The sequence below is a fragment of the Drosophila arizonae genome, chromosome 3 (genome assembly GCF_054131065.1).
Source record: "Drosophila arizonae isolate 15081-1271.41 chromosome 3, UAZ_ARI_1.0, whole genome shotgun sequence".
Lineage (NCBI taxonomy): Eukaryota > Metazoa > Arthropoda > Insecta > Diptera > Drosophilidae > Drosophila > Drosophila arizonae.
Genome location: NC_142923.1, coordinates 20,254,119 through 20,281,950, shown reverse-complemented (window position 1 = coordinate 20,281,950; position 27,832 = coordinate 20,254,119). Strand labels below are relative to the sequence as shown.

Here is a 27,832-nt window from a genome sequence, read left to right as displayed (position 1 = left end):
ATTAAAAACTAACTAAATATCTAATAAATCTTTGCGAAACATGTCTCTGGCATTTGCTTTACTAAGTAGAAAAACAAAATATTAAATGAAATTTCTAGAAAAGAAAAACAACATATCGTTTTGGCAATGGCTAATCTTAAGTTAAGATCGCGGCAAGTATTGCTTATAAATTTCAAGTGAGAAACCTATAATTTTTGGAATCCATGAGTCGATCATGGCTGGCCCTAGGCCTGAGTCTCGTCTTCCTCCCTTGGCTGGGAGCACAGAAGGGAACCGTGTGCCACGAGCGAGTGCCCCAGAGAGCAAACAGAACGAATGAAGAGGTGGTAGGTGTGTATGTAGTGGAAAGAGTTTCTCCTGAATTGAAAATTCTTCCGGTAGGGCTGGAGTTTGCGTGAGGTTTGCTGCAAAGGCTATGAGGGTACGCCGGGCGGGTGCCGACCCCGCTGCAATCCCCGGTGCGTGAACGCCCAGTGCACCGCTCCACAGCAATGCACCTGCGACTTGGGCTACGAAATACTGAGCGAGCACGAGTTCAGCAACGCCGGCTGCCAGCCGAAATGCCACGCCTGTCGCAATGGCGATTGCATTTCGCCTGGCCGCTGTCGCTGTTGGCCCGGCTACGCGAAGAGTCGCAAGTCGCTGAGCTGCCAGCCAGTGCCGCAGCTACTCCAGCCTGCCGAGCAATGTGAGTCCCGTTGTCGGAGCACTCGCTGGCTAAAGTACTTCAGCTGGAGCCATCTGTTGAGTGGTCGTACACCCAACACCGTTCCCATTTGTCGCCAGAATCAGACGGAGCCTTGTCTACAGCTGGATCGATGCGTCTGCAATAGTCTCAGCGAGCGGCTGATTTGCCAGGATCCAGCTCAGAGACTGCCACAGCAATATGTGTGCAGTGATCCAGTGGATCAGACAGTCAAGACTCATCCAGAACTACTAACTGAGAGTTTAGATGCAGGATCGTCTATCAATCGAATAGTAAACATCAAACAGGTGCATAAACAAGATCGGAAAAATCGTGATTATGAAAATTATCTCTCATCTAATGCTGATCTTAAAGATCACAGAAATCCATCTATCAATGTACTACAAATAGATAAAAAAGATCCGATAAATCATAATATCTTTCGGATATATCACTCAATTCAGACCGATCGAAATACGACAAATCAGCTCCATCCAAAAGATCAGAGAATTGAAATTGGATCTGTAGATGATGCTATTGATGGGACTGATCAAACAGCTATGATTTATCAAGCGGATCCATTGTCTACGACTGCGACTTCGTGGATGACTCCTCTGATAGATCACTCAACTCCAATTGATCAAAATCAACACAATCCATTTTTCAGCACAGATGATATAGAACAGCTCAACCACGACGGAACACAAGCAAAATCAATCGAGCGAACATTGGTAACTGAAAGATCGCTGTTGTTAGACTTAGAAAGAATATATTCGAAAATTCCTACAAATCAAACACATCTAGAAAATGCAACCGAAGCAAATTTAACTGCTCTGGATAAAGAATATCAATGGATAGCTGATGCAATTCTAGAAGAACGAAATCAAGAACTAAATCAAACAAATCTCATAGACTATAATGAGTCGATATATGAGAAAGAGCATTACGATTCGATGAATAAAAGCAATTACAATAGTTCCTCCCAAAATTCAATGATGAAACATCTCGTAGATCCAATAGATCCAAGCGATCGGGAATATAGAAAAGAATTGTCTGAGCCAAGCATAAACTTTGGTAATATCCATATGCAAAAGCAATCGCATCATGTATTGGGTAGTGATACGACAACTGTAGATAACGATGAAGTTATAGTAAAAGGAACACTTCATAATACCACTCTCATCATAGGCCTACTCCTATTCGTTAGCATTATACTAACAATTATTATTATTGTCAGTTTGTGTGCGATGCGCAATCAAGTTAACGCACCTGTCCGCACAGGTCGCGCAGAATATTTTGCTTAAGGATATAACAAGAATTTCAATTGGAATTGAATGAATTTTTAATTTGACAAAAATTAAATTCAATGAGAAAATTCGGCAAATAAAACAAATAAAAGATTGTACAATAATTCATTAATATTTTTCGTTTTTTAATTTTTATCATTTTTTAATTATTAAAGTTTACTATATAATTCTAAAAACGAATAATCTTTTGAAGGTTTAACAGCAAATTCAGCAAAATTCTTAACAGCGCCCATTATGTTACGCAATGCTCTTTAACAGTGATGCTACTAGGCAGGGTAAGGCGCTAAAGAGTGCAATAAGATTTCGGCAATTCGCGAAGATCACGATTCGCGAGCAGTCGAAATGGAGTGGGAGCGGAGTCACACTTAACGAAAGCTCGCAATGTTACTCAAATGTATCGTTACGTCACGTAAAGAGATATGCATACATATGTACGTATGTACATGTGCTAGGCATAGCCTTATTGCGAAGTGAGCTATTGAGTGAGTCGGAGTCTATTAACAGTGTAAATTAATCTTTAATGTTCGTTCTGCTATGAGTTTACTCAAATATACAATTACTTCATGATTGTAACATTTTGATATGTACTTATGTATATTTGTACATACATACGCATGTACATATGTATGTATATGATTCGTCCAAGCAGTGCTGCGTCAAGTACACGTAAACAAATTGAGTGGAAATCAAAATCAAATCAAATTTATCGTTACGCGTGAGCGGAGTGAGTGTATGTATGTACGTTTGTAAAGGCATATACATACATATATAAATGTAAAATGGCTTAAGCCGGCAAGCAGTCACGGAATCAAGCGTCAGTGAGCATTGCAATCTAACTCAACCTTACGTCTTGCGTTGTGAGTGGAAATCGGAATACTTCTGTGAATACATAGTCAAAGCGAGCACTGCTTTAACGTAAAGCAACCATACGTTACCGTTACGTCGCGAGTATATCTGTCGCGTGTGTGTATAATCCCTAAGCAAGCCGAGTCTCGGCTCAACAGACAACAACAAAAACAACAGCAACGACAGCGAAAACAGCGTTTAGAAAGTATGTAAGTATACACACTCGCAGTCACATTTGTAATTGAGCGCTTACTCAGCGTGTTTTTGTTGTAGCTCACATACATTTCTACATACTATCTAACTGCATAAATATATGTATGCTCAAGTGTATGTAGCGGGCTTTATTTTATTTCATTTTTGCATATGTGTTTTGTGCGTTTGTGTTGCTCGATATATACAAATAAACATGAGCACAAAGCAGGCGCACAGAAATGATTAGCAGGCGCACGTAGACACATGTAGGCAAAATGTATATTTAATGTTGTTGCTGTTGTTGGTATGTACATATGTAGTGCGAGTAGAAGTAGCTTTTGCTGCGCGCAGCTAAAACGGTAACAGCGACGTTGCCGTCGCCGTCAACGTTCTCAAATTGTGTTTATGTTTGTATGGATGTACATATGTATCATGCATATGTGCCGGTATATGTTAATGCACATATACACAGAGACACATATATGTATACAAATATATAAATATGTAGGCTTGTAATGAGCAAGCCAAAACCAGAAATGGCATGAAAACGAAACGTAATGGGCAACAACAGCTAAACACGTGAAGAGCAACAACATTTCAAGATATACATCCATATGTATGTATATACTTACATATGTATTTATGTATGCACATATGTAGATATGTATACATGCGTGCGTGCGTGTGTTCTATGCTTATGTCTGTTACTGTCCGTGGGACTTTCAGGTTGAGTCTCTTCTTATTTGATGACGTCGCAATAGCCGTGAGCGTCTTTGGACTTGACTTCGTTGTTGATGTAAACGTCACTCTCACTAACAACAACAACAACAACAACGGCAACTTAATTTGATCGATTATCGGCTCTTTACAACAAGTTATTTCTCTACACTGACGGTCAGATAAATGTGCAGACGTTGAGGGAAACAGGCTCGGCCAAAAAAATGAGTATAGGTATTTTGATAAATGAATATTAACACATGAGTTTAAATTCATGGTATAGTTTCTAATAATTAATTACAAATTATATCAAATAATTAATAGTCAAATAAAGATTTGCTAAACCAGACTTTTTGTTCCATACAGTGGCGGTAAGGCATATTAGTGCCACGCACCTTTTAAAAATAATAAATATAAAAATTTTTATGTTAATATATTAAAAATATGTAAAAAAAATTATAAAAGTACATGTATGTATATCTCGCAATACCATTTTAAAATTTAAAACATATTTGAATTAATATAATTAAATCATATCATTAATGGTATAAAATAAAATATACATATGTATTTAGTTATGTATGTATGTGTATAAAATCTGCCAGTACTCTTTAGAACGCATCAACGCATAGAGCAACTGTTCATGATGTGTCAAAAAGCTATCAACTATTGACATCAATCAAAGCTCGAGCATTAAGAATTTTCCACTGCTCGTTAGTCAAGTCAACAATAAACTGCGCTGTTGGCCGGAAAACTGATAAGCTCTATGAAAAACACTGACCGCAGGGTGAACATTTACAATAATTACTCACATAGAAATGAGCTCAAATGATTAAAGTATTTGTCCTACGTGTTAACTGTGACGTCACACTCATGTGTCGCAATGTAATGTTAGGGGGATCGACCTTCTCAGCAGCTGCCTATTCAATTGCATATTCGCTTTTGACTCATTTATTACTTTGCACCGAATTCTCGTGCTCTTGCTCGCATTTGCTCATTGTGGTGCACACCCAGCAAAACTCACCAAATTGAGTTGGCATAGCTAATAAATCTTTAAAATTATTTTGGTTAAATAAAATCGTATAATAAATCATGATAAGCAGCAAATGTCAAGACATGTGAGATATATAGTACAATACCACCTAAAAGACGATATTTGGCATAGTCTTGTTTTTCCTGCTCAACTTTAACGATTTTGACATTTTTGATGGTTGTAGTTTTGCTTTGCTTGCGTCGTTCCTGTGTTAATGATTTAGGGGATTTAAAACAGTTTTTAATACCGGTTGTTTATTGTAATTGCCATTTATGTGGCTGAGCGAGCGAGCGTGCCGAGAGACAATAGAGAGAGAGCACAACTAAGAGAGCAGCGACAGCTAATAATATAAGTAGGTAAGTATGTAGGAATATGTTGTTGTTTATGTGCTCGTTTCCCTCTCCATTTACCGCTGCGACCCACGTAACAACTCTGCTGCTGCTGAGGCTGGCGCTGCTGCTGCTTCTGCTGCCGATATGCTACTGCGAGGTTGGCGTCGCTGTTCTCATGAGCGTAGAAATGAGTTTGAATGAGTTGCAAAGGTAGACGGGGAGAGCGAAGAGAGCAGAGCGCCAAGTGCGGTGGATGAATCGTGCCAGTGCAATGCATGTATACACATACTAACATACTCATGTGTATGCTTATATGCGCATACATGTGTTCACTTGTTTGTCAATATGTACATACATATGTTATTTGATTTTCGCTTTTTGTTGTTGTTTTGCTTCTTTTATGTTTGTGTGCGTTTGTGTACGCCACACTTCTTGTGTTGTTGTTGTTCTTGTTACTGCCGGGTACATGAATATAAATGTTGTTTATCTGTCGACGTCGTCGTCGTCGTCGTCATCGTCGTCGTCGTCGACGCCGTCTCGGGTGTCCGTCGGCCTCATCTCTCTGTCTCTTTTAGTAGTTTTGTGTGTGTATCGTTTTGTGTGCTGCCGTTGGTTGTGTGGTTGTTGTTGTTGTGACTGTTGTATATGAATATGTGTTTCTTTATTGTTGTGTGTACTTGTTGCTGTTGTTATTGTTGCCTGGCTGGCTACTCACTCACTCACTCATTCACTTCGCTCGCATGAACTTTTTGCTTTGGCTTTGGTTCGCTTGCTAATCAATGCTGTGCGCCTGGTTATTTTGCTATATCTATATGTACACAAACAAATCTACAAAAGTCACAGACATGCATATGTGTACCGCCCCCACCCCCGCCGACCCAACCACCTCTGACAATACATTAGCGTCACGAATCGTGCGTGTAAATATATACAACACATATTACTTACACATACGACAATGTGTTCACGAAGAGTGGATGGGAATAGCGATAGCATGCATATCGGTTCCGTTATAGCGAATATAATACAAATGACACTTGGGATGAGAGTGTGTCCATATCTAGTTCTTTTTATATTTACAAATTCATACATACATATGTACATATGTATATATACGGGTGTATGTATACGTATTGTATGTAGTGAATGTGCTTGATTTGGTGTGTGAGCAATTGAAAAGTGTTTTTATTGTGGGGAGGTGGGGTAAACTGTCTTTCAGTTCCGTTTTAGAATATAGAGTACATAAATATGTACACATACACCCAATAAAAATTAATACATGCTCATGTATGTATGTATACATATGTGTCATATGGAACTGAATGCTTAGAGTGAGCCACATATTACAGAAATTGAAATTTTTAATATTTTGTTCCTACTGTATTATTCTATTAATATTATTAGCACTATATTATTTATAAGTATTATTTTTTATATACATAATTAGTTTTCTAAATGATTAAAAAAAAAAAAAGGTTTCAAATGGTTTCCTTAAATTTATAAGTACATGCATTTTAAATATTTGTATGCATAAATAATGTTTAATATATGTATGTATGTATGTATGTATGTATGTACATACATGCGTCCTACGTTATTAACAAATAATGACACTTTGGATCACCCTAATTTATTGTAACTGGCTTTACACGTTCTATATGATATTTAGACTTGAATGAATTTTCTTAGCTTTCTATTCTTGAAACTTGCTGGTCCACTCTAATAGCTTTGCTGACTCGCTGGGCGTATCGCAATTGCTGATTTGATTGTTGTTATAGCTAAAGCGTAGGTAAGTGATTTTTTTGTATACAAACACAAACATACATAAATAACAATATTTTCATAATATATACACATAGATTTACTATGCAAGCACATACAATATAACAATATAATATATAAGGAGCCCAGTGTGACCCGCCCGACTATCCATCTGCTTTTTTATACATATATTTTGCTTTGTTATACCGTTACACATCCGACACTTGCCTATGTGCGCGAGCAGAGCCGACTCTTGCTTACTGTTTGTTTACTGTGTACAAGCACAAAAGGAATACACAAACGCAATATGCAACTATTTGTGTTTGTAGTTTTAATGCCAAGCCCCATCCACCTCCATCTCCACCCATCCATCCATCGGCCATCTCCCTCGCACAAGTCCCCGTTTTGACCATGCTCATGGAAGCGGCAATGTTTACACTTGTTTGACATTCATGGGCTGCTGTTCATTGGTAAATAATTTCATAATAATGTTGTTGTTGCGCCCATGACAAATGATAAGCCGTCAGCTACAAATTGCAACAATTACAATTGGGTTAATAATATAGCATAGCCACGTTGTTGTTGTAGTTGTTGCGGCTCTTTTCGCTGTGCAACAAACATAATTGTACATACTCCTATTTAAATAAATTCCCCGGCCCCTATGTGTGTGCGCGGCTGTTTGACATTTTGCAATAAAATAAATTAAACAATAAATTATAAATTTGTACAAAAAATGACTGTTGGGTGAACAGGCGCACATCAATGCACAGCCAGCGCCTCTGTTGACGGCGACTTTGCTTGCTGCCGTTTCTGCTTCTGCTTCTTCTGCTTTGTTGTTATTTGCCAGCTGAGGCGAGCCCACAGTATTTGAGTTTTTTCTGCTTCTATTTCACTGCCTCACATACATACACACACGCACGCATATGTATTTATGCATGTGTCACCGCCTGTGAGGGTGTGTGTGTGTGTGCGTATTATGTTTGGGCTCGTGTAATGCGAGAGCGTAGCTGACCAGGCTTTAGGCGTGTGTGTGTGTTTCGGAAGGGGAGTCGTAGCAAGCAAGGCAAAGCAAAGAAGAACCGTTACATGTTTTATGTATGGCCGCAGTAGCAGCAGCGGCAGCCACAATTGATTGTATTGCTATTTCGTGTGGCTCTTTTACCTAACCCGCTCGGTCGCTCGCTCTCACTCTTACTCTCTATGGCTGGCTGACCGAGCGCCATGCAGTTTGGTGTTGTTTTGTGGCCTGCTGCTCAGCTGTGCTTTTCGATCGGCCGCAGGTGTTTGTCGCAGGTCAGTTATGCATATTTACTGCTGTGTGTGTGTGTTTATATTTGCATGTGTTTGTTTGTCTTTATGATATGTTCTGGAGCAATTGAGAGATGGCTACAAAGCATAACGCTTAAATTTTGAATATGAAATATGAAAGCAAATATACATATTATGATTGTTGATAGGGGCAATGTCCATATACTTATGCATGAATATATACTATATGTATGTATGTATGCGTGCATGTATGTATGTATGTGCACGACGAGCTCATGTTGCCATAGGCATGGTGACTTGCGGAGATTATGAGAGGTCAGACATGCATACATACATACATACGTATGTATAATAATGTATGTATATACTATGTTCATATATACATAAAAATTGAAGATAACAAGAGCCGATATTTTAAAATATGAAGAGGTCTTATCTATATACAATAAAAATGCATATATGCACATATGTATGTGTGTGCATTGATGGATTTCATTGACGTTGATGATGAAAATTTAAATAATATAAAAATGCTGTATATTAATGTGTCTATGTGTTTAGAGAGATTAAATATATCACCGTATATTAATACATTCTCTGATCCATCGTTCGATAATGCTTTGAGAATTTATAATTTTATCCTTTGTGTCCTGAAAGTTAGTTTTAGTTGAATACATATACTGTACGCTATAGGTAAAATCCATTAGGGATGCTCGATTTCAGAAAACACCGATGTTTTTGATTTCGATATCGATAATTATCGGAAATCGATGTTTATAGAGCATCCCAGGTAAATATTACATTCACAGTATATAAGGATTCATTTTTGAACCCTTGTAAGAATTTCTCTTCTGTTAAGATTTATTTTAAGATTATAAAAGCCAATGTCTTTGTACCGATTTACGTCACTGGACTGCAAGATTATTCTTCTTTTGTAATAATAATAAGAAGAAAAGCTTACAAGAGTTTACAGCTAGAAGTAATACTAAGCATGACTGGACAGAAAAGACATCTGGAAAAAAACTGCATATTCATATATAGATATATATATATTATACACATGTATTACAATTGATAGGGTGTGCAGACGTCTAAAGTTCCTTTTATTTATTATTGCTTATTTCGGAAATTCTATCAGCCACTTAACGACTGATTTCCGAATTATCAGACGTACTTAGATTGTGAGGAATGCATATACATATACACTTCGCGTCATCAGGTTAGCGCCCCCCCTTACACTCATTTTCTTTTACGTTTTTCTCTTTCCCTATTGCACGCAACTTCTTGGTTTTTTTTTTATTTCATTATCATCATATGAGATGTCTCTCATACCAAAAAAAAGCGCGAGTGAAAACCCGTTATGTTTTATTTTCTATTCTTCTCTATTTTCGCAAAAAATGTGTGCACTTATTTTGCGTCATCAGATTAGCGCCCCCAAATGCAATTGTAATTATCTTGCTTATTTTGGCAATTACACTCACCAAATTTTTTGTGGAGCTCAAAGTATTCAATATATTTATAGTATGGGTAAAGAAACAGTTTTATCTTTGGTTGAAAATCAAAGATTGAGGCATACTTTGAATCTAGACTATGCAACCATAAAATTGCTGAAAAAACAGGAAAAAACAGAAAACTAAGTGGCAATTTTCTTACAAATAGAGAAAACTATGGAAAAAACTATATAAGCGGCAATAATCAAGCGATTTCAGAAGGAAATAGAAGAGCATTAGTTCGGGAAGCTTCGAATTTCCATGAATCGACCACCAAGATTAGGGATAAAATCGGTGTTAAGACGAGCTTATCAACGGTCCAAAGAGCAATAAGGAAAGTTAATTACCTAAAGAAACAGAATGTAAAAAAAAAGACACCAGTCGATATGCTGAGAAAAGAAATACGCATTAATTTTGGCCGGGCGAACATGACGTGGTTTATCCAATGGCAGCATGTTGGCTTTTCTGATGAGAAAAATTGAATTTGGAAGGAACTGATGGCTAAATTTATTATATCCATGACCTACTCATAGAAGAACATTATTTGGAACGGTTTCCAAGCCGTTGCGGCGGGGGGGTGGTGTGGCATTGATGTAGGGTGCAATATCTTACTACAGCGCTTGTAAGCTTCAATTTTTGACATCGCGCATGAACGCATAGGACTATAACACCGTGTTTAAAACTGCTGTTCCGCATTTCTATAACCTGTCTGAAAACCGGCATTAGATTTCCCAGCATGATAATGCTCCAAATCCAAATCCAAATCCCTAAAGTCCTGGATTCAGGGCCAAAAAATTGATCTCATGGAGTGGCCACCATACTCACTCGACCTTAATATCATTGGAGACGTCTGGGGATGGTTGGTCAGGAAAGTATATGAGTCCGGAAAGCATTATAGTATAAAGACAGAGTTAATCGAAGGTGCTGAACACGCTTGGTCAACCATATCCTTGAATAATATTGAAAAACTTTATAATTCCATTCGTAATCGAATTTTTGAAGTAATTTCAAACAAAAAACGGCACTACGCACTACTAATATTACTTAAAAATAATAATAGCTTAAAATACAGGTGTTATTTTTGGTCATTAACTTAAATAAATTGAATTTAGCGCAGGGAGCGCTAATCTGATGACCAAATTTTTGTTACATGTTTTTTGTACATTTTACAAAAAAAATTATTTAAAAATAATCCTTATTGTTACAGTAGCCATTCTTTTTGTATTTTAAAGAGAAATAAATGGAGTATAATGTAAAAAAATTTCAAAGATGTAGCTCTGACGGTTTAGATTTTATTTAGCTTTTAGGTTGAGTGTAAAGGGGGGCGCTAACCTGATGACGCGCAGTGTACATATGTATGTATATACGTATAATACATATATAATGGTATGCTGGTCCCGTGAAGATTAAGATGACCGAGGGGTCATGCATAGAACCAGGTCAGGCACAAGCCAGACACGAACAGTCGCATACCCTAAGATAGTATTAAGAAGCTACGTCATCTATGTTCGCCTGGCTGCACACCAGCCTTATCAGGCAAGAGTATTAACCCAATACACAGAGGGAGAGAATGAGGGAGTGAGAGGGAGAGAGAGAGAGGTAGAGAGTGTGTGTATGTCTGCTTTAAATATCGCTTGATCGTCTGCCTCAACATTTATTCAACATGGAGAAGCTGAGGCCGGCGAACAGCTACACGAGCAACTCACTGCACGAGGCGGTCCTATTGCGGAAGGACGAACAGGATACGATTGGAGTGTACACAGTACCGGAATTGTTTCGTGAGAGTTGCCAGAAATTTGGAAAGCTTCCCGCCCTGGTCTGGGAACGACCGGAGCAAAAGGATTGGATAACGCTCAGCTATGAGGAGTACGAACAGCAAGTGGAGCTGGCAGCCCGCATGCTGCTCCACGTTGGCCTGGAGGCGCGCAGCTCGTTGGGCATATTGGCCTTCAATTGCCCGGAATGGTTTATAGCCGAATTGGCTGCTTTGCGTGCCGGCGGCGTATTGGCTGGCATCTATCCCAGTAATTCGGCTGAGGCGTGTTTCCATGCCTTGGCGACGAGCGAGGCCACCGTCTGTGTCGTTGATGACGAGAAGCAAATGGCAAAGCTGCGTGCGATCAAGCATCGGCTACCGCGACTGAAGACTGTGATTCAGCTGCACGGGCCGTACGAGTCCTTTGTCAATCAGGAGGAGGGCTACTTCAGCTGGCAGCATTTGATGGCACTGGACCTGGAGCAACTGCAGCCGGAATTGCAGCGGAGGGAGAGTGCAATTTATGCCAATGATTGCGCGATGCTCGTGTTCACATCGGGCACAGTCGGCATGCCCAAAGCTGTGATGCTCTCCCACGACAGTCTGGTCTTTGAGACGAAAATCATCGGAGCTACGCTGAAGAATACGGAGCTCGGTGGCGAGCGTATTGTCAGCTATCTGCCTCTGAGTCACATTGCGGCCCAGATCTTTGATGTCTTCTTGGCCTTGGAGCATGGCGGCTGTGTGTACTTTGCCGATAGGGACGCGCTCAAGGGTACGCTGGTGCGCACCTTCCAGAAGGCCAAGCCGACCCGAATGTTCGGAGTGCCACGCGTCTTTGAGAAATTCCAGGAGCGTCTGGTCGCAGCGGAGGCCAAAGCGAGCCCGTACTCCCGTTATCTGTTGGCGAAGGCGCGGGATGTCGTCGAACAGCATCAGCTAGCGACGATCGCTGGGTGAGTTATGTCTAAATATATTGTGAAACGAGAGAGGTTACTGAATGACTTTCGTTGAAGTGAAAAGTGGAAAATCTGATCAAATATTACAATCACGGAGTATCATGTAGTTGGGTATATGGTTTTACCTGCTAGAATAGATACTTTAAAAGCATAAAATCGACTACATAATACTCTGTAATTAAACAAGTTTGTACAGACATAATATCCACCAAATTTCTTGTAAACTCGTCAAGAGAACTTTCCAAATAAGAAAAAATCATTCGCCCAAAGAATTTTTTACATCTTAAACTTTAAAAGCAGATTAGTCGAAAGGGGCTTTTCTTGGATTATTAAAAAATTTTAATGCTCTTGGTTAAGGATATTATCAAAGGAAAACAATCAATTTCATCAGCCAGTTCTACAGATTTTTCCATAAACAAGCCTTCGGTCCTCCTCTTTTGTCAGCAACTATTAGTAATCTTTATCTTTAATCTCGATTTAATTTTGCAGCGAGAAAATATCTCTGTACGGTGAAGCGAAATACTGGTTTGCCTATCGACTCATTCGACCCATTCGCCAGATGTTGGGCCTGGATCAATGCAAAACTTTTCTAACCGGCGCAGCGCCTGTATCGTCCGAGCTGAAGCATTACTTTTTGGGTTTGGATATGCCACTGGGCGATATCTATGGCATGTCGGAGTCGGCGGGCGCGATCACACTCCACGAGACTATGACAAACCTCTACAGTTCGGGTACGCCACTCGTCGGTATAGAGGTGAAGATCCATGAGCCCGATGCAAAGGGTCAGGGCGAGATTGTGACGCGTGGACGGCATAATTTCATGGGTTATCTGGGACAGCCGCTTAAGACGGAGGAGGCCATCAAGCCCGATGGCTGGATGTACACCGGCGACATGGGCTACATGGACGAGCACGGCAATCTCGTCATCTGCGGCCGGATCAAGGAGCTGATTATCACAGCGGGCGGCGAGAATATACCGCCCGTGCACATCGAGGAGCTGATCAAAGAGGAGCTGCCCTGTATCAGCAATGCTCTATTGGTCGGCGATCATCGCAAGTATCTGACTGTCTTGTTGTCCCTGAAGACCAAATCTGATCCGCATACGGGCCTGCCACTCGATGAGCTGCGTGGCGACACAATTGCTTGGCTGCAAGAGCTGGGACTGAATCAGACGCATCTGTCGGAGCTGCTTAATATACCCGCTGATCTACAATTGCCCAACGATGAGAGATCTCTGGCCGCTGCCCTGGATATCAATGCGGAGCCAAAGCTGTACGAAGCTATCGATGCAGGCATCAAGCGTGCCAATCTGAAAGCCATCTCATCGGCGCAGCGTGTCCAAAAGTTTGCTCTATTGCCACATGAGTTCTCCGTGCCAACGGGCGAGCTAGGACCCACGCTCAAGACCCGGCGTAATATCGTACATAAGAAGTACGCCCCTCTAATCGAACGACTCTACAAATGATTTATTATTACTTTTATTATTACTTTTATTAACTCTAAAAAAGATTATGTTGAAATTGTTTATAAAGATTTTCTTAATTATAGTTTACAATTAATATTATAATTTTATAAAATGTAGCTGTTATTGTGTTTATTCTTACTAAGATCTTTCGCGATCGTATCGAAGATTTTAGGCAACCACCTTGATCAGCTGCTGCTAGAAAGGGAAATTTACGTATTTAGAGAATGTTTTTTTCTTCAGAGAATTATTTGCTTGTCTATAGAATTGACCAGAGTTGAATTGTACATTGCTCTATAATTTACAAATACCAGAATATTTAGAATTGAACTGATCTACAGGCAGTACAATGCTCTCTTAAGTTCAATAGAAAGTGAAATGTTTGTTTCTACTGCCTCTTATCTGTGTTCTTTTCAGAAATATTAATTCGTATATAACTCATATATGTACACAAAAATATAGAATTCATTGAACCTAAAAACACAGATTATATTTTAATTGGGTCATACATTTTTTTTAGTGCTCAGTGGACTTTTGCTTTTTTCTCTATGTACTATATATATCTACAGAAAATGTCTCCAAATGTCTATGGCTTATATTCTTTTAGGAAATATGTTACATTGCCTTGATACTCTCTAGTTATTGATAGTTATCATATAAATGCCTCATATAATTTATGTTGTTTTCTTTCGCCTTGCATTATATTCCTATTATATATTATATTCTTATTTGATACATTTCTAATGGTTAGTTAGCTAGCTCTCATTTAGTTCTGATCTTTCAGAGATCGTCCATACAATTGTTATAGGTCTTTAATTGATCTCTTATCTCTGATCTGATGTATTAATATTCTTTGATATACTATTTAGAGGTTTTTCATAGATTTTAAAATTTATCTCTAAAAAATTCCATATATATTTTTCAAAGATCTCTTTAAAGCTTGATCATAGATCATCTTAGATCTCTCATAGATCACTCACCTTATCTTGATTTTTTTTTAACTTTCTCTCGCGCTCTTTGCGATCCATGAAACGTTGACCCCAGCGCAGTCCTGAAAAAGCTAACGCAATGGCTGCCAGCATCCAGATGATCACTGAGCGCGAATCAAAGCGATCTGTGCGAATCCTGGGCCAGGTTAAAGGGGGCGTCAAGGTATATAGCTCATTGCTAGACTCCTGCGAGGACTTCCATATTAATAAAAGTATGACTTAAGTGAGCTGATGAAATCAAAGACTTACTTGGCAGTCGCAATCAGGTTCCGCCTGTTGTCTGGATGCACTCACATCGAGCAGCACAATGGAGCGATTGTGTTGGCCATCGAAGCAATCGATGCCTTTTATGCTCAACAATTGCTGAACGCTCCAGGTGCTCAGCATTGGCCAAGAGCGCGCAAAGTTCAGGACTGTGGGAGGCGTTCTTAGCATATGCTTGACTAGCCAGGCGCAGTTCCAGCGATTGTCCGACAGCTGCACTTGCTCGAAGAAGATCAGGCTGCTCAAATTGAGCGACTGCAGCCGATTCGAGCTGAGATCCACACGCAAAGCCAAACGATTTAGACCAGGCGCCAATTGTTGCAGCCAACTGACCTCCTCCAGGTGATTTCTAGCCAAATTCAATCGAGTCAAGTGCGTCAATTGGTGGAGCAGCGCAGGATGTAAATGATTCAGTTGATTGCTTGACAGATCAACCTCCTTCAGCTGATTGTTGCCATGCAGCAGATCCTCGGGTAGAGAGTTGAGGAGATTGTAGCTCAAGTCGAGCTGTAGTAGGGTGCTCAGAGGGCGTAGAGCATCCGCGGCGATGTGCTCCAAATGATTATGACTGACATTGATGCGCTATGGGCTCAAGATAATATAATATAAGATAAGATAATTTGTTATCTTTCAAGTACTTATATAGGTACTTATATATATAAAGTTGCAATTTTGTAGTTTCTTTGAATAGGGTCTTTTCGCTGAGATAAATAATTTTTACTGTCCTTGCTTACCTTTAAGGTTAGCTAGGCAAGTTGTAGCATATTTATGTTTTGAAAAAAAAAAAAAAAAAACATTTAAAATGTCTGAGGTGGTTTTGTTTTCCCCCAGTTTTAGTACTCTAAGCTAATCTCCGCTTTACAATTCGTTTAGGGCTTTAGCTTCACTCTCACACTCAGAATCTTCACTCTCAAAATCTTCTGCTGTTTAGCTTTATATTTGAATAAATTATAAACTTTGTAGCTGCATTGATTGTTTTCAAGTTTCTATAAATATTTCCTTAAATTTCTCTTGATCTCTATGCATTCTTAGCGAAGGGGCTTTCCAATTCAATTTCATTTTTCAATCTACAGCTGTTTAATCGCTTCCTCTTTCTCTTCCTCGTTCTCTCTAGCTTTTGATCTTTTGAAGCTACTCTAAATAATCTGCAAAATATTTTGAAGAATCATTGAATATATATCCTTATGGTTTGAGAAAGGAGAGATAGGTAAAAAGTCAATTAATTTTCTATTTTATAATCTATTTAATATTCTTAAATCTTTTTCTCTTGACGGTTGTTATGATCACTAATCTTACTTTGAATTCCTAATCTCACTTTCAAGAACTTAATAACACAACTGAGTTGTCTCTTTCGCTCTCCCTGGATCTTCTTCCCTTAACTCACCTCCAAAGACTCCAGTCCTATGAAGCTATTGTTTAGCAGTTCTTTTAGCTTATTATAGCTCAAGTCCAAATCTTGTAGTTCAAAGTTTTTGGAGAATACCGAAGGCGGTAGCTGCTCTAGCGAATTCCTCGATAAATTGAGATGTATCAAACGCGCCAGACCAGCATCCTTTAGGAATTGCAAATTCTCTAAAAGATTATGTTCCAAGCGCAACGAACGCAAATGCGTGTTGCTCTCAAAGGATGTAGCTTCCACTTGTTTAAGCCGATTGTGCTGAAGGCTTAAGCTTGAGAGCCGATGAAGGCCATGAAAGTAGGTGACGGCAATTAGTTGTAATTGATTATATTGTAAATGCAAGTGCTTCAGATGTGATAGATTGTGAAAGCAGTCCGGTTCCAGATGCTCGATACGATTATGACTCAAATCCAACAGCTGCAAATTGGGATATTGCTCGAGGCCGTTGGCAGGCAGTCGACTTAGGGCATTGAAACTGATGTCGAGGGAGGTGAGGGCGGCCAACGGTTCCTCGGACCAGGACTTAATCACGCTCAAATTGTTCTTGGCCAACGAGAGGTGCTGTAAGCGTGCCAAGCCATGCAGTGCATAGTCCTCCAAGGAATTCAGTTGGCTGCGCTCCAATTTCAGGCTAAGCAGTTGATTGAAGCGCAAGAAAATTGCATTCTTCAGCTTCTGCTGCTCCCAGCTGCAGTTGTACAGACGTAAGCTGCTCAGCGTTGTCACATCTTTCAGGGCATGCAACTGTGTTGCATTGCAGTTGATCAACTGCAAGGATTGCGTGTGGCATGCCACACAGCTTAGTAGCAACAGCAACGGCAACGGCAACGGCAACGGCAACAGCTTGGCCAACATTCCGCTTAAGACTGAACAATTGGATGCTGTAAATGTCGCCGGCGTTAGCTTATCTCAATGCAGCTGCTCAGGTTGTCTGTCAGCACGCGTCAAGATTAGATTAATTAGTTGGCCGACGGCGAACGGCGAAGTTTGGATATATACATTTATTCATCGCATATTAAAATATCACTTTTGGTTCAAATATTTGGACAGGTCAAACACAGCCGACGCGACTAGACGCTCGAATACACTAGAGGCTTGGCCTGTTGCAAATACATTTATTTTGATCTTATTCTTATGCTCTGAAAAGCGCTAAATTATTGTAATAGCAGCGGTATTTTGTTCCATTCAGAGTTTACTTTGAAAATATGTTAAAGTTTTAAAATAAAAATAAAAAAAAAAAAATATTTTCAGTTTATATATAATAATAATAATTATATATAAATAAAAAAATTCCAGATATACTCTTGAAAAATTTTTTAAAATTATATGAAATAATATTTTATGGACTGGCAACTTTTCATCGTCTTAAAGGTTGAATTTTTGTACATAAAAAAATTTTTTTTTCCATTCAGAGTTTACTTCAAATTTTATATATAAAATTTGAAATTAAAAATAAATATTTAATCTATATGCAGATCTATAATATAAACCTACTCGGATGAGTCAAAAAAATTACACATAGTCTTCAAAAATTTATAAAAAGTATATTAAATAATAATTTACAGACCGGAAACATTTTTATCGTCATCAAACCCCAATTATAAACAAAATTTATTTATTTTTTTTAATTCAAAGTTTACGTGGATATATCAATTTTTGTTTTTTACACAAATTTTTAAAATTTATTATTTCTGCTGTAATATATACAGTATAGTATAGTTTAAGTACTCCAATTTTATTGGCATTAATATATTTAGAAAATATTACATTTTTTAAGGAGCCACAATTTTGTTAAACTACTTTATTTTTTCTCCTTTAATATTTTGTACTATAAATATCACACAGTCTTCTCTAGTGCAGCTTTGACAGTAATTACCTATACAAATGCACTAAGGCCCAATAGTTATCGTTGGATAACTGTCCAATTGTGTATTGTTAGTGGATATTAATTTAAGTGAACCTCAGGGAGTCCTAATAGGCTCTAATTTCTAACAGTTTGAGCTTAATCAACTGCTGTATGCGGCCTTACAAATAAACGACTGGAATTTTATATCAGTAATATAAAAAGCAAAATTACTCAGTGGCTATAATCGTAACAGCAATCGTAGCAGTCACTGAGTGGGTTTATCTACACTGAAGAAAATTCAACAATTATTAATAAAATAATTTATAAGAATAATAATTCATAATAAGTCATTATTTCAATAATTATATTTTTAATAAAGAAATATTATTGTTGGCATATTTAGAAGTTCAGCTTTTTTCTCCAAGTGCAAATTATTTATAAAGTTACATTGGGATATATAATGCATAAAATGGTTTCGCTTAGTTCTCAGGTGAATGCTCTGCGAAGCAATTGACATTTTATATAGGAATATGTTTAGTCAACGAAAAGTTAATAAAGCTTGCCTCTGCTTAGTTATTCTTCAGCTTACTTCGCGAAATACTAACGGTACAAGTATATGTACTACATGGCTATATGGATCGGCGGAAGGTGAATGTCTAAATTATGATTAGAATGATCATTTTGATCATTCTAATCATAATTTAGACATTCATATATACATATATATCTATTTAGGAAAATAACTATATGCCTGTCCTGATTGAAAGTCGCTGTCCCGACTATATGCAAGCGATTACTAATCGATGTCGAAATAAATGCAATATGGATTGTCCACCAAATGGCAATTGCACAATTCCAGAGATATGCGGATATGACGAGGCCCTTAAGGCAATAGAACCAGAAATAGATCACGAAGATGACTCAAGTGAGTTGTTAATCGGTTTATGTGGCCTTGCCGGCTTAGCCTTGGTCGTTCTAATTCTATATATATAAGCACATCCAAACTCGGTCTAAGTCAAATACTATTATTATTATTTTTTTTTTTTGTGAATTTAATTTTTTAGAATAACTTCAGGTGATAAAAATAATAAAGTTTACATAAAAAACAATTTTTTTTTACGAAAACGACAATTTGAATTAATAACATTTTTAAAAATAAATAATTATTATTAATTATGTATTTAAAAATGCACTCAACAATAGTGCTACAAATGTCTTAATTGAAATAATATCTGCAACTTACTTCATTTAAATTATATGCATTCTGTTTAATTTCTCTTGTCGTTAGCTCGTTCAGCTATTTATTATTTGCTGTTGGGTTTTACCTGCATTTGAGGCTTTCAGCTTAACGTATTTGCCAAATGCGGCTTCCGTTGGAAAAGCCGCAGGTTCAAATGCACTTAGCCAACACTGGTTGGCAGCCAGTCAGACAGGCAGGCAAAGTGGGAAGCAGACAGATTGAAGCGATTATGACTATACAAATTTGCTTGTTGCCGCAATTGTAATGTTTATTAATTTGGATTTTGAGCCAGTGCCAAGTTTTGGCCAGCATAAAGAGAGAGAGCGAGAGAGAGAGAGAGAGAGATAGAGAGAGAGTGGGGGCATGTTTGGCAAAAAGTACGCCACAAACTAATTGAAATTGATATAAATGGGCCAGGCAAAAACAAGAGCACTCTGCAGCAAAGCCTCTGATATGCATACATACATATATGCAACATGATGTGTGCCCTGCGGCTGTGAACCATAAGCTGGCAAACACGAATCGTACATGTATGCCAGACACACATACGTGCATGATAAATATACGTACATGCATGCTGACAGGTTACACATACATATATGCATTTTAAGTGATGTATGGGTAATTGCTTAAGCAGAAAACTGCTATCAATATTTCTTTGAGAGTAAAATTAACTAAATTAGTTGCAGATTAGAGCGTTTAACGGTTAATCTAAATGAATGGCCCAATATACTAAATGTGAATCTCATATGATATATTGAAATAAATAAGTTATAATAATAATGAAAATACTGATTATTATATTTTCGTTATTATTTAATAGTACATTGGAATAAACCAATTATAATTGTGATAAAAAAATCGTAATTCATAATTAAATTATATAGCAATATTTGCATTAATAATATAATAATATTTGTGTACATAATATAAAAATATTTGCATTATGGAATTATTTCTTGATTTCGACACATCCCATATATTAATTTTTTTTATTTACGCAGAAACTTAAAATATCGAGATGGATTTTTTTTTTTTTTTTTTTTTTTTTTTTTTTTTTTTTTTTTATTTATTGCGATTATATATTATATATTTTTTATATTTTCCTCATTAATTAATTATTTCCTGATTTAGGCACATTCATAATTATTATTTTATATTTATTATTAAGTAGTTATTCCTCAGGCTTATGAATGAAGTTGTAAGTGATTGATAATTTCTGTCAATTTGAACTGATATTTTAAGCAGATATTAAGCATAAGCTATTCCCAATTTTTATCTCAAAGAAAGCATTTTTTATTGATGAAATTGCATTTATGTGATTAAATGTAAAAATTTGTTAGTCTCGATTGTGGCGATAATCTATAAAATGGTTACTAAATATATGCTCGACAATCGTAAAAGTTTTCGTTTTCCAGAGAGCCGCCTGTATATAGTTTTTTACTCGAGACATCGTTGGCCTCCAGCCAGAGCCTAAGATCATCGGGTATTTCCGGCCGATTTGCAATATCGGGGTAAGAGCTCAGCAAATCGAACACATTGAAATCGATGAACTGATGCTTGGAGAGGGCCACGGCGTGCACGAATCCAGTGCAAACGGAGATAAAGTGCTGCTCAAAGTACATGGATTTCTCGTCCCACCAGATCAATTTCGTCTCGATCTTGTATGGATGTAAGATGGGTAGGTAACGTCGATATCTCAGCATCACTGCGCTTTGTACTATTGAGCCGCCCCTCTCACGCACAAAATTGAACACATCGGTTACCACATAATAATGAATACTCGCAAAGTTCAGCTCGCGCAGATATCGTGCGTTGTTCATGTGCCGCAGAAAGATGTCCGCATCTTGTGGCGTACAAATGCCATAGATGCTTGTCGTCTCCGTGATTGCCTGCTTCTCTTGGTTCAGGTGCACCATCAGCAGCGTGAATGCACAGCGAATAAAATAATTGACATCCAGAATGATGTACAGGAAGAGCAGCACGATTATTGGCGTCATATTGCCGATCTTCTCTGGTCTATTTTATGGCAATCTGCTAAGCGTGGCGGAACTCTGCTTGAGTGGCTAAATCTTCATATTTTAAACGTACATTTGGAAATGAAATTTGTTTTTTTTTTTTGTTAATACAAATCAAAATTTTTTGTTGACTTGGTTGAACTTTGTGTGTTCTGTTGACTAAATATTTGACATAATTTTTTTGATATTGACAATGTGACAATAGAAATACTCTTAATACTAAATTTAATTTGTAAAATCTTTAGAATCTCTTGCTTTTAATAAAGTTAACAGATAAGAATATAACATTTTTTTAAATAATGTATTAAAGATTCTAAATTAAAATATAGAAAATATAATAAATAAATAAATAAATAAAAAAAAATATTAAATAAAAAAAGTAAGTAAATAAAAAAAATAAAAAAAAAATAAAATTTAGATATTAAAGTTTTTTGACTATATTTTTTTTTAATATGAAATAATTAAAATTACTAAATACAGAGTTTCTGTCAATAGCACATATCCCACCTGTATGTATATTTAATAATGTATTTTTAATAATATAAAAATATATATAATATAAATATTAATTATAATTTCTTATAAAAATAATAATAGTTAGATTTAAGATTTTTTCATTATATTTTAATATGATATAATTAAAATTATATACACAGAGTATTTATTGATAGCACATACCACAGCTGTGCTCCAGTACACATATAAATTGAATAATGTATTAAATATTTTACGCATTCACGACCGCCATTCGATTTATCAACTTGAAAGCATTTTCATTGTGCAACTTGACTATGTGTATGTACAGTGAAGTCAACAGATACACACTCACACATGCATATACGCGCACACACATTTGCTCTCTTTGTCAGACTCGTATCGAACACAAATTACGCATACGCAACGTTGGTCGACTCGTGCAGTCAGCGTATTGTCAGAAGTGGTTATATGTGACAGAGTTGTTGTTGCTGCTGCTGTTGCTGCTGTTGACTGTTGCTTAATAATATTTTGCTGCAGCAGTTGCTGGCCGCAATATATATTTTTGGTCTGCTGCGCTGTTTTTGATGCGCCGCGGCGAAAGATAATTCAATTTTCATGGCCAGCGAATGCGAAATGGATTTTTAAATTGCACTGCAATTGGACAGGCAACAGGATGCAGCCGACAACAACAACAACAGCAACGACAGCAGCAGCAACAACAAGGATGAGCTGGCCACGCCCACAGTTTGACTTTGAAATGACAAATTTAATATGCAGCCCTTGATGCCGGCGTTTTGTTTGTTTGTTCGCTTGCCTCAACTGCAGTTGGTAGCGGATAAAAAAAAGTATAAAAAAAAAGTAAAAGAAAAAAAGAACTTGGCCAAATGCCAGAGTCAACGTCAGGCAGCAAACAACTAGACAACTTTAAGGCGGGTCTGAGGGGGGAGCTCAACTCCTTTTTTATATGCACACTTTATATGGCTATGCTGTGCTCCATATGTCTGTGGATCAAAGAGAGACAGAGAGATAGGGAGAAAGAGAGTGAGAAAGAGAGAGATGAGGTTATGCAGTCGTATTAAAAAATTTTTGTGCATATTTCAGCTGCCAAAATTATTACAATTTAGTTCCGCAAAATAAATTTGCCTTTGCCTACTTATTTTCTTCTATATTACATACATATATTTTGCCATATATATTTTTTTTTCTCACATTTCTCAGTTGTGCACCAAATTGTTCTGTTGCCTTGGAATGAACATTGAGTGCCAAAAAATTAAATAAATATCTACTCGTTATGTGTTATTTAGCTTGAAGTTATTTCAAGTGAAATTTTTTGCATCACAGCGAGTTTTGATTGGCATTAAATTTGGCCACTAGAGAATTGACTTATTTCGGTCACTTTAATTGTTGATAGTGGTAGAATGATTGCTGACCTAGTTGATAAGAGTTTATTGAATTTTTAGAATTTATTGTCAGTTAATTACTGTCACAGAGTTAGATGAATAGAAAAGGCAGAGCGATAAAGAGAGTGAAGGAGAAAGAGCGAGAAAAGACATAGTAAAGAAAGTGGCAAAGGGAAATATAATTAGAAAGAGATGATAAAAAGAGAGGAAAGTTTAATGAGGGAGAGAGAGAAGCACATAAGACTATGAGGGGAAGTTAGGGTAGAGACACTTGATGTCTGCAAATAATTTTTTATTAATTATACTATCAGGTAAACCTAGGCACCATTAAGAAATAACTCTATTATGTATGTATTGGTATGCATTAATTGTTAAACGAGCGTCACACGAATATGTAAACTCGAGGCGATCAACAGAAAACGAAAACGAAAAGAACCGAAGGCTCTTGCTCAAAGCGAGTACGATTGAATATTATGTTCTCCAGTTGGTTTTACGAGCCGATAGAGCAGAGAACAAAGAACAGCTGCATATACTGAGAGATACGCAGAATAATGAGAGAGATAGGCCAGACATACCGAATATAGAGAAAGAAAGTGAGTGTAAGACGTGAAATAATTGCTTTGATCTTACAGGGAACTCTGGAAATTCTGAAGTAATAGAGATTTTCTGATTTCATAGTTAAAGCATGAAAAGCATATTCTAATAATATTCTATTCTCAACGTCATTTTATTTGCCACTAGTTATCTTATCATTGTGCTATATCAAATATTCTCTAAAACTTTATATTTTCATTAATTTCTTCGCTTTATAATAAATTTCTAGCTTTAGAGTTTACTACAATTGGGCTTTTTGCACTTCCCATGAATTATTCAATTTGTGAATTGTGCCCTTCTTTTTCTGTGATCCGGTTTGGGCTTGCATTATGTAAAGTGTTGCTTTTACCCCTAATTGCAATGCTGGCAAATGTGCCCTCGGCTAAGCCAGCACGAAACATATATATGTACGTATATAGAATCTCTTTTCGCCTGCTGGATCTTGTGCTGTGCTTTGGCTTTTCAATTTTAATAGATTTTGCCTTATTTACTGCAACAATGGCTAAAAAAAAAGAAAAATAAAGACTGGCAGCAGCAGCGTAACATACAACTTTAATTGTGTTTTGGTCATAGCTTGAAGTAAACGGGGTAGCTTCACTTGCTTTATAAGCTGGGTTTGAGTGTGGGCAAAATAGAGAAAGAGAGTTAATATTTAGATTATTTTTGAAAATAGTTCACTCTTATTTTATGAAAATTATAAATATATAATAATAATATAGATATATGAAATAATATATAATATATAATATATAATAAATATTTCCTGCAGATAACTTTTTTGAATATATATTCTTTCAGTTTGTAGATCTAAATTGATTTTATTCAAAAAAATCATATATATATAGTCAAGAATATTTTTTTCCAGTTTATTTAATTTACTTTTATAATCTAGCAATCTATTATGAATATGATAAATGAATAGCTTTCAGTTATATAATATAATTTCTTATATTATTATTTATTAAATTCTTGACTATATATATTTTATTTTTGGGGGAAAAAACAATCCGTAAAATAAAATCAGTTTAGATCTACAAACAGAAAAAAAAATATTAAAAAAAAATTGTCTGCAAGAAATATTTATTATATATTTTATAATAAATTATATTATATAATTGCCTTTTATGAAAAATTGTATAGGGTATTTAATATTCGAGTATGATATTATGATTTTTTTTTGTTCAGTTTTTATATATTTGTTTTGAGATTTTTTACTTTGCTGATATCCTTCTTATTATATTTCTTTTTAATTTACTGGGTATTTACTATTCGAGTATTTACTATTTAGAGAAATTAGTATTAAATATTATTAGATACAATGCTCTTCATATTTATATATTTTTGGGTTGCTTGTAAATTCAATTTAGATGAAATTATTATATTATAGTTTGTAGTTAGTTCTACAATTTCATCTTTCTTTACAGGGCATCTGTTAGTCAAATGTCTTAACGAAAAGCCGTTATTTCAAGTTTCATTTTCTATTTTAGGGCTTTCCATGCATCTTTGACGTCTTACAGCAACAAAAAAATGTGTAAAGTTTTCATTACAGGAAACACTGGACTGCGTTTAGTTTGTGCTTCCTTTTGCCAGCGAGCCTCACATGTGTGTGTATTACATATATGTATATATGTGTGTTAGTGATTCTAACTGTGACTGCGTGTGTGTGTGTGTGCGTTTGTGCTTATTTATTTGGTGTGCAGCAAAAATTCGGCATTGTGAACAATGAAAGAGAAATGTGAATGTAAAACGAAACATAGACGTGGCTTAGGGCAAGAGTTTAGGGGAACTGGTACGTGGCTGGCAGCATGGCTAGCTCGGATGGACGACTGACTTTACCGTTATGCCACATAGAGCCAAACTGTTGACCGACTGACGCTTTTCCGCCTGCTACATGCTTTCTATACACTAGCCGCTCGCTGGGGTATGTATGGCACATGTGTAAGAGAGGAGATATTTTGAATGGAAAGATAGGCTCGTTTATGCAACTAAACTAAATTTATAAATTTTATATATATTTATTCTACTGCATTATTTAAATTTATTTAATATTATCAAGACATTATCACAAAATTTGGGAAATGTTAAGAGCTTTTTATTTATTTATCTGTAAATAATAAAAAGGCACATGCGGGGAAAATGTTTTGGAATTTTCAGATATCACGAATCAATAAAGCAATTCAATATGTTTTATTCTGCTCTTAAAAAAAGAAAAAAATACTATAATCATGCGTTTTCAATATATTATTCAAGTATCTTGCAAAACAAAATCAAGCACAGTAAATCTTGTTTATTTTTTTTTTTTAAATATTTGGAAACAGACTTAAAAATACCCTAAAATTATGGACAAGCAATAAATAATATGAATAACTTTTTTAAATTTTTTTTTATCATTTAAATAATATTTATTTAATATTAATACATTTATAAAGTGTTTATAATAAAATAATCTTTAAAATTAATAATAAATATTTTAGCCTATATTCTCTGTCTTTATATTAATTTATTTATATTAAATTCTCTCAAGTGTACCAAAAATGTTTCATAGGTTTTTTTTTAAGTGTATTTAAGTGTCGGCTTACAATAGTTTAGTCAAGCTTCTTGTTGCATTTAATTTCTTTTTTGCAGGATTGTGCTCCCCATACTCCCTCTTGCTCACCCCCTCTTTCTCTCTCACCCTCACTAAATCTGTTTTTTTTTTCGTTCATTTTGCTTTTGGGTTTTGTATTTCATTTTCTTGCTGCTGCTGCAATTCCTGTGCATTTTTTGGGCGTTGTTTTAATTGCTGCTGACAACGAAACTTTCAACGCAAAATCAGAGTCATGTTCCGCTCGTCGCAATTCATGGAGGTGCATTTAAATTCGTGTTGCCCAAAAAAAAAATACTGATTGAATAATCGATGTAATTTTCATGGCTTAACGTGGCCGAAAAATGGAAATTAAATTGAGTGCAACTAGAGTCGGTTAGCTGGTTAGCTCGCTCGCTCGCTCACTCGCTTTATCCGTACATGTGACTAGACAATCTCCTATGCAAATCCTCAATAAAGCTCTCTAAAGTATTTCAGTTTATATATTTATCTTCGGTGTGTTTGATTTGTGGTTAGAAACTTGTGAGAGAGACAGCTTAATTTGTTTAACTAAGCTGCCGCTGCTGCTTCTGTTGCTGTAATTGAAGCTCTTATTGCATGCAATTTGTTTGACATACAATTTAAATTGAATTGAGATATCTAAACGAGTTTCTAATTAAAGTTTTTATTTAATAGCAATTAAAAGATTAGGAATTTTTGTAATTTATAATTTCATTAAATTTTATTTAATTTATAATTTTTATTTAATATTTAACATATGATGATTTTTTTAAGGATTTAAACAATTAATGTTTTATTTTTTATTGTTATGAAAATTTCTCCCTTAAAATGTTATTATTTAAATTTGAGAGACCTAAATAATTTAATAATTAAGAATTTTTCTTTTTAATTTATTAAATAAACATATTTTTTAATTTTATAAAATATTTAAAATAATACTATTTTTTTTAATAATAGAAATTATAGGTAAACTTATAGATCTTTAAAAAATTGTATTTATATTTTCAATATTCTTTTTAGAGATTTAAATATTAAAAATATTCTTATTCTATAAAAAATGTTAAAATTATTACCATTGTAAATGTAAATAAATACTTAATACTTTTTTTTAATCAATAGAAATAATACAGAAAACTTCTAAGTATCTAACAAATTTGATTTTGATTTTATATTCATTTAAATATTTTTAAAGTAAAGTGTGGTAGATTTTTT

At 36.0% G+C, this 27,832-nt stretch overlaps 3 protein-coding genes and 1 pseudogene across 6 annotated transcripts; 2 read left to right on the top strand and 2 right to left on the bottom strand.

Annotated features, from left to right (window-relative positions):
- LOC108609502 (uncharacterized) lies at positions 1 to 2,104 on the top strand. 2 transcript variants are annotated; one of them, XM_089463509.1, is made up of 2 exons: positions 1 to 323; positions 382 to 2,104. In XM_089463509.1, exons 1-2 carry the CDS (start codon positions 204 to 206, stop codon positions 1,987 to 1,989), a joined length of 1,728 nt encoding a protein of 575 aa, XP_089319635.1. In that variant the 5' UTR covers positions 1 to 203; the 3' UTR covers positions 1,990 to 2,104. The 2 variants fall into 2 exon arrangements, with proteins under 2 accessions (XP_089319635.1, XP_089319634.1); XM_089463508.1 differs by having other exon boundaries at positions 1 to 326.
- A 9,161-nt stretch (positions 2,105 to 11,265) lies between these two features.
- hll (heimdall) lies at positions 11,266 to 13,928 on the top strand. Its single transcript, XM_018004698.2, has 2 exons — positions 11,266 to 12,344; positions 12,837 to 13,928. The coding sequence occupies exons 1-2, from the start codon at positions 11,296 to 11,298 to the stop codon at positions 13,810 to 13,812; spliced, it is 2,025 nt and encodes a 674-aa protein (XP_017860187.1). The 5' UTR covers positions 11,266 to 11,295; the 3' UTR covers positions 13,813 to 13,928.
- LOC108611873 (uncharacterized) lies at positions 13,857 to 17,760 on the bottom strand. 3 transcript variants are annotated; one of them, XM_089463920.1, is made up of 4 exons: positions 16,447 to 17,760; positions 15,048 to 15,644; positions 14,790 to 14,993; positions 13,857 to 14,007 (listed from the first exon to the last, which is right to left on the bottom strand). In XM_089463920.1, exons 1-4 carry the CDS (start codon positions 17,314 to 17,316, stop codon positions 13,981 to 13,983), a joined length of 1,698 nt encoding a protein of 565 aa, XP_089320046.1. In that variant the 5' UTR covers positions 17,317 to 17,760; the 3' UTR covers positions 13,857 to 13,980. The 3 variants fall into 3 exon arrangements, with proteins under 3 accessions (XP_089320046.1, XP_089320047.1, XP_017860186.1); XM_089463921.1 differs by having other exon boundaries at positions 13,857 to 14,004; positions 16,447 to 17,756; XM_018004697.2 differs by having other exon boundaries at positions 14,790 to 14,984; positions 16,447 to 17,703.
- Positions 17,761 to 20,819: 3,059 nt separating this feature from the next.
- On the bottom strand, positions 20,820 to 21,762 carry LOC108609501 (protein THEM6 pseudogene; annotated as a pseudogene).
- Between the last annotated feature and the right edge of the window lie 6,070 nt (positions 21,763 to 27,832).

Coding starts and splice junctions, on each gene's coding strand:
- LOC108611873 (XM_089463920.1), bottom strand. CDS start 17,316: ATGTTGGCCAAGCTGTTGCCGTTGCCGTTGCCGTTGCCGTTGCTGTTG. Junction 14,994..15,047: donor AACCTGATTGCGACTGCCAA/GTAAGTCTTTGA, acceptor TTAATATGGAAG/TCCTCGCAGGAGTCTAGCAA. Junction 14,008..14,789: donor TAAAAAAAAATCAAGATAAG/GTGAGTGATCTA, acceptor TTCCCTTTCTAG/CAGCAGCTGATCAAGGTGGT.
- LOC108609502 (XM_089463508.1), top strand. CDS start 204: ATGAGTCGATCATGGCTGGCCCTAGGCCTGAGTCTCGTCTTCCTCCCT. Junction 327..381: donor ACAGAACGAATGAAGAGGTG/GTAGGTGTGTAT, acceptor TTCTTCCGGTAG/GGCTGGAGTTTGCGTGAGGT.
- hll (XM_018004698.2), top strand. CDS start 11,296: ATGGAGAAGCTGAGGCCGGCGAACAGCTACACGAGCAACTCACTGCAC. Junction 12,345..12,836: donor CAGCTAGCGACGATCGCTGG/GTGAGTTATGTC, acceptor TTAATTTTGCAG/CGAGAAAATATCTCTGTACG.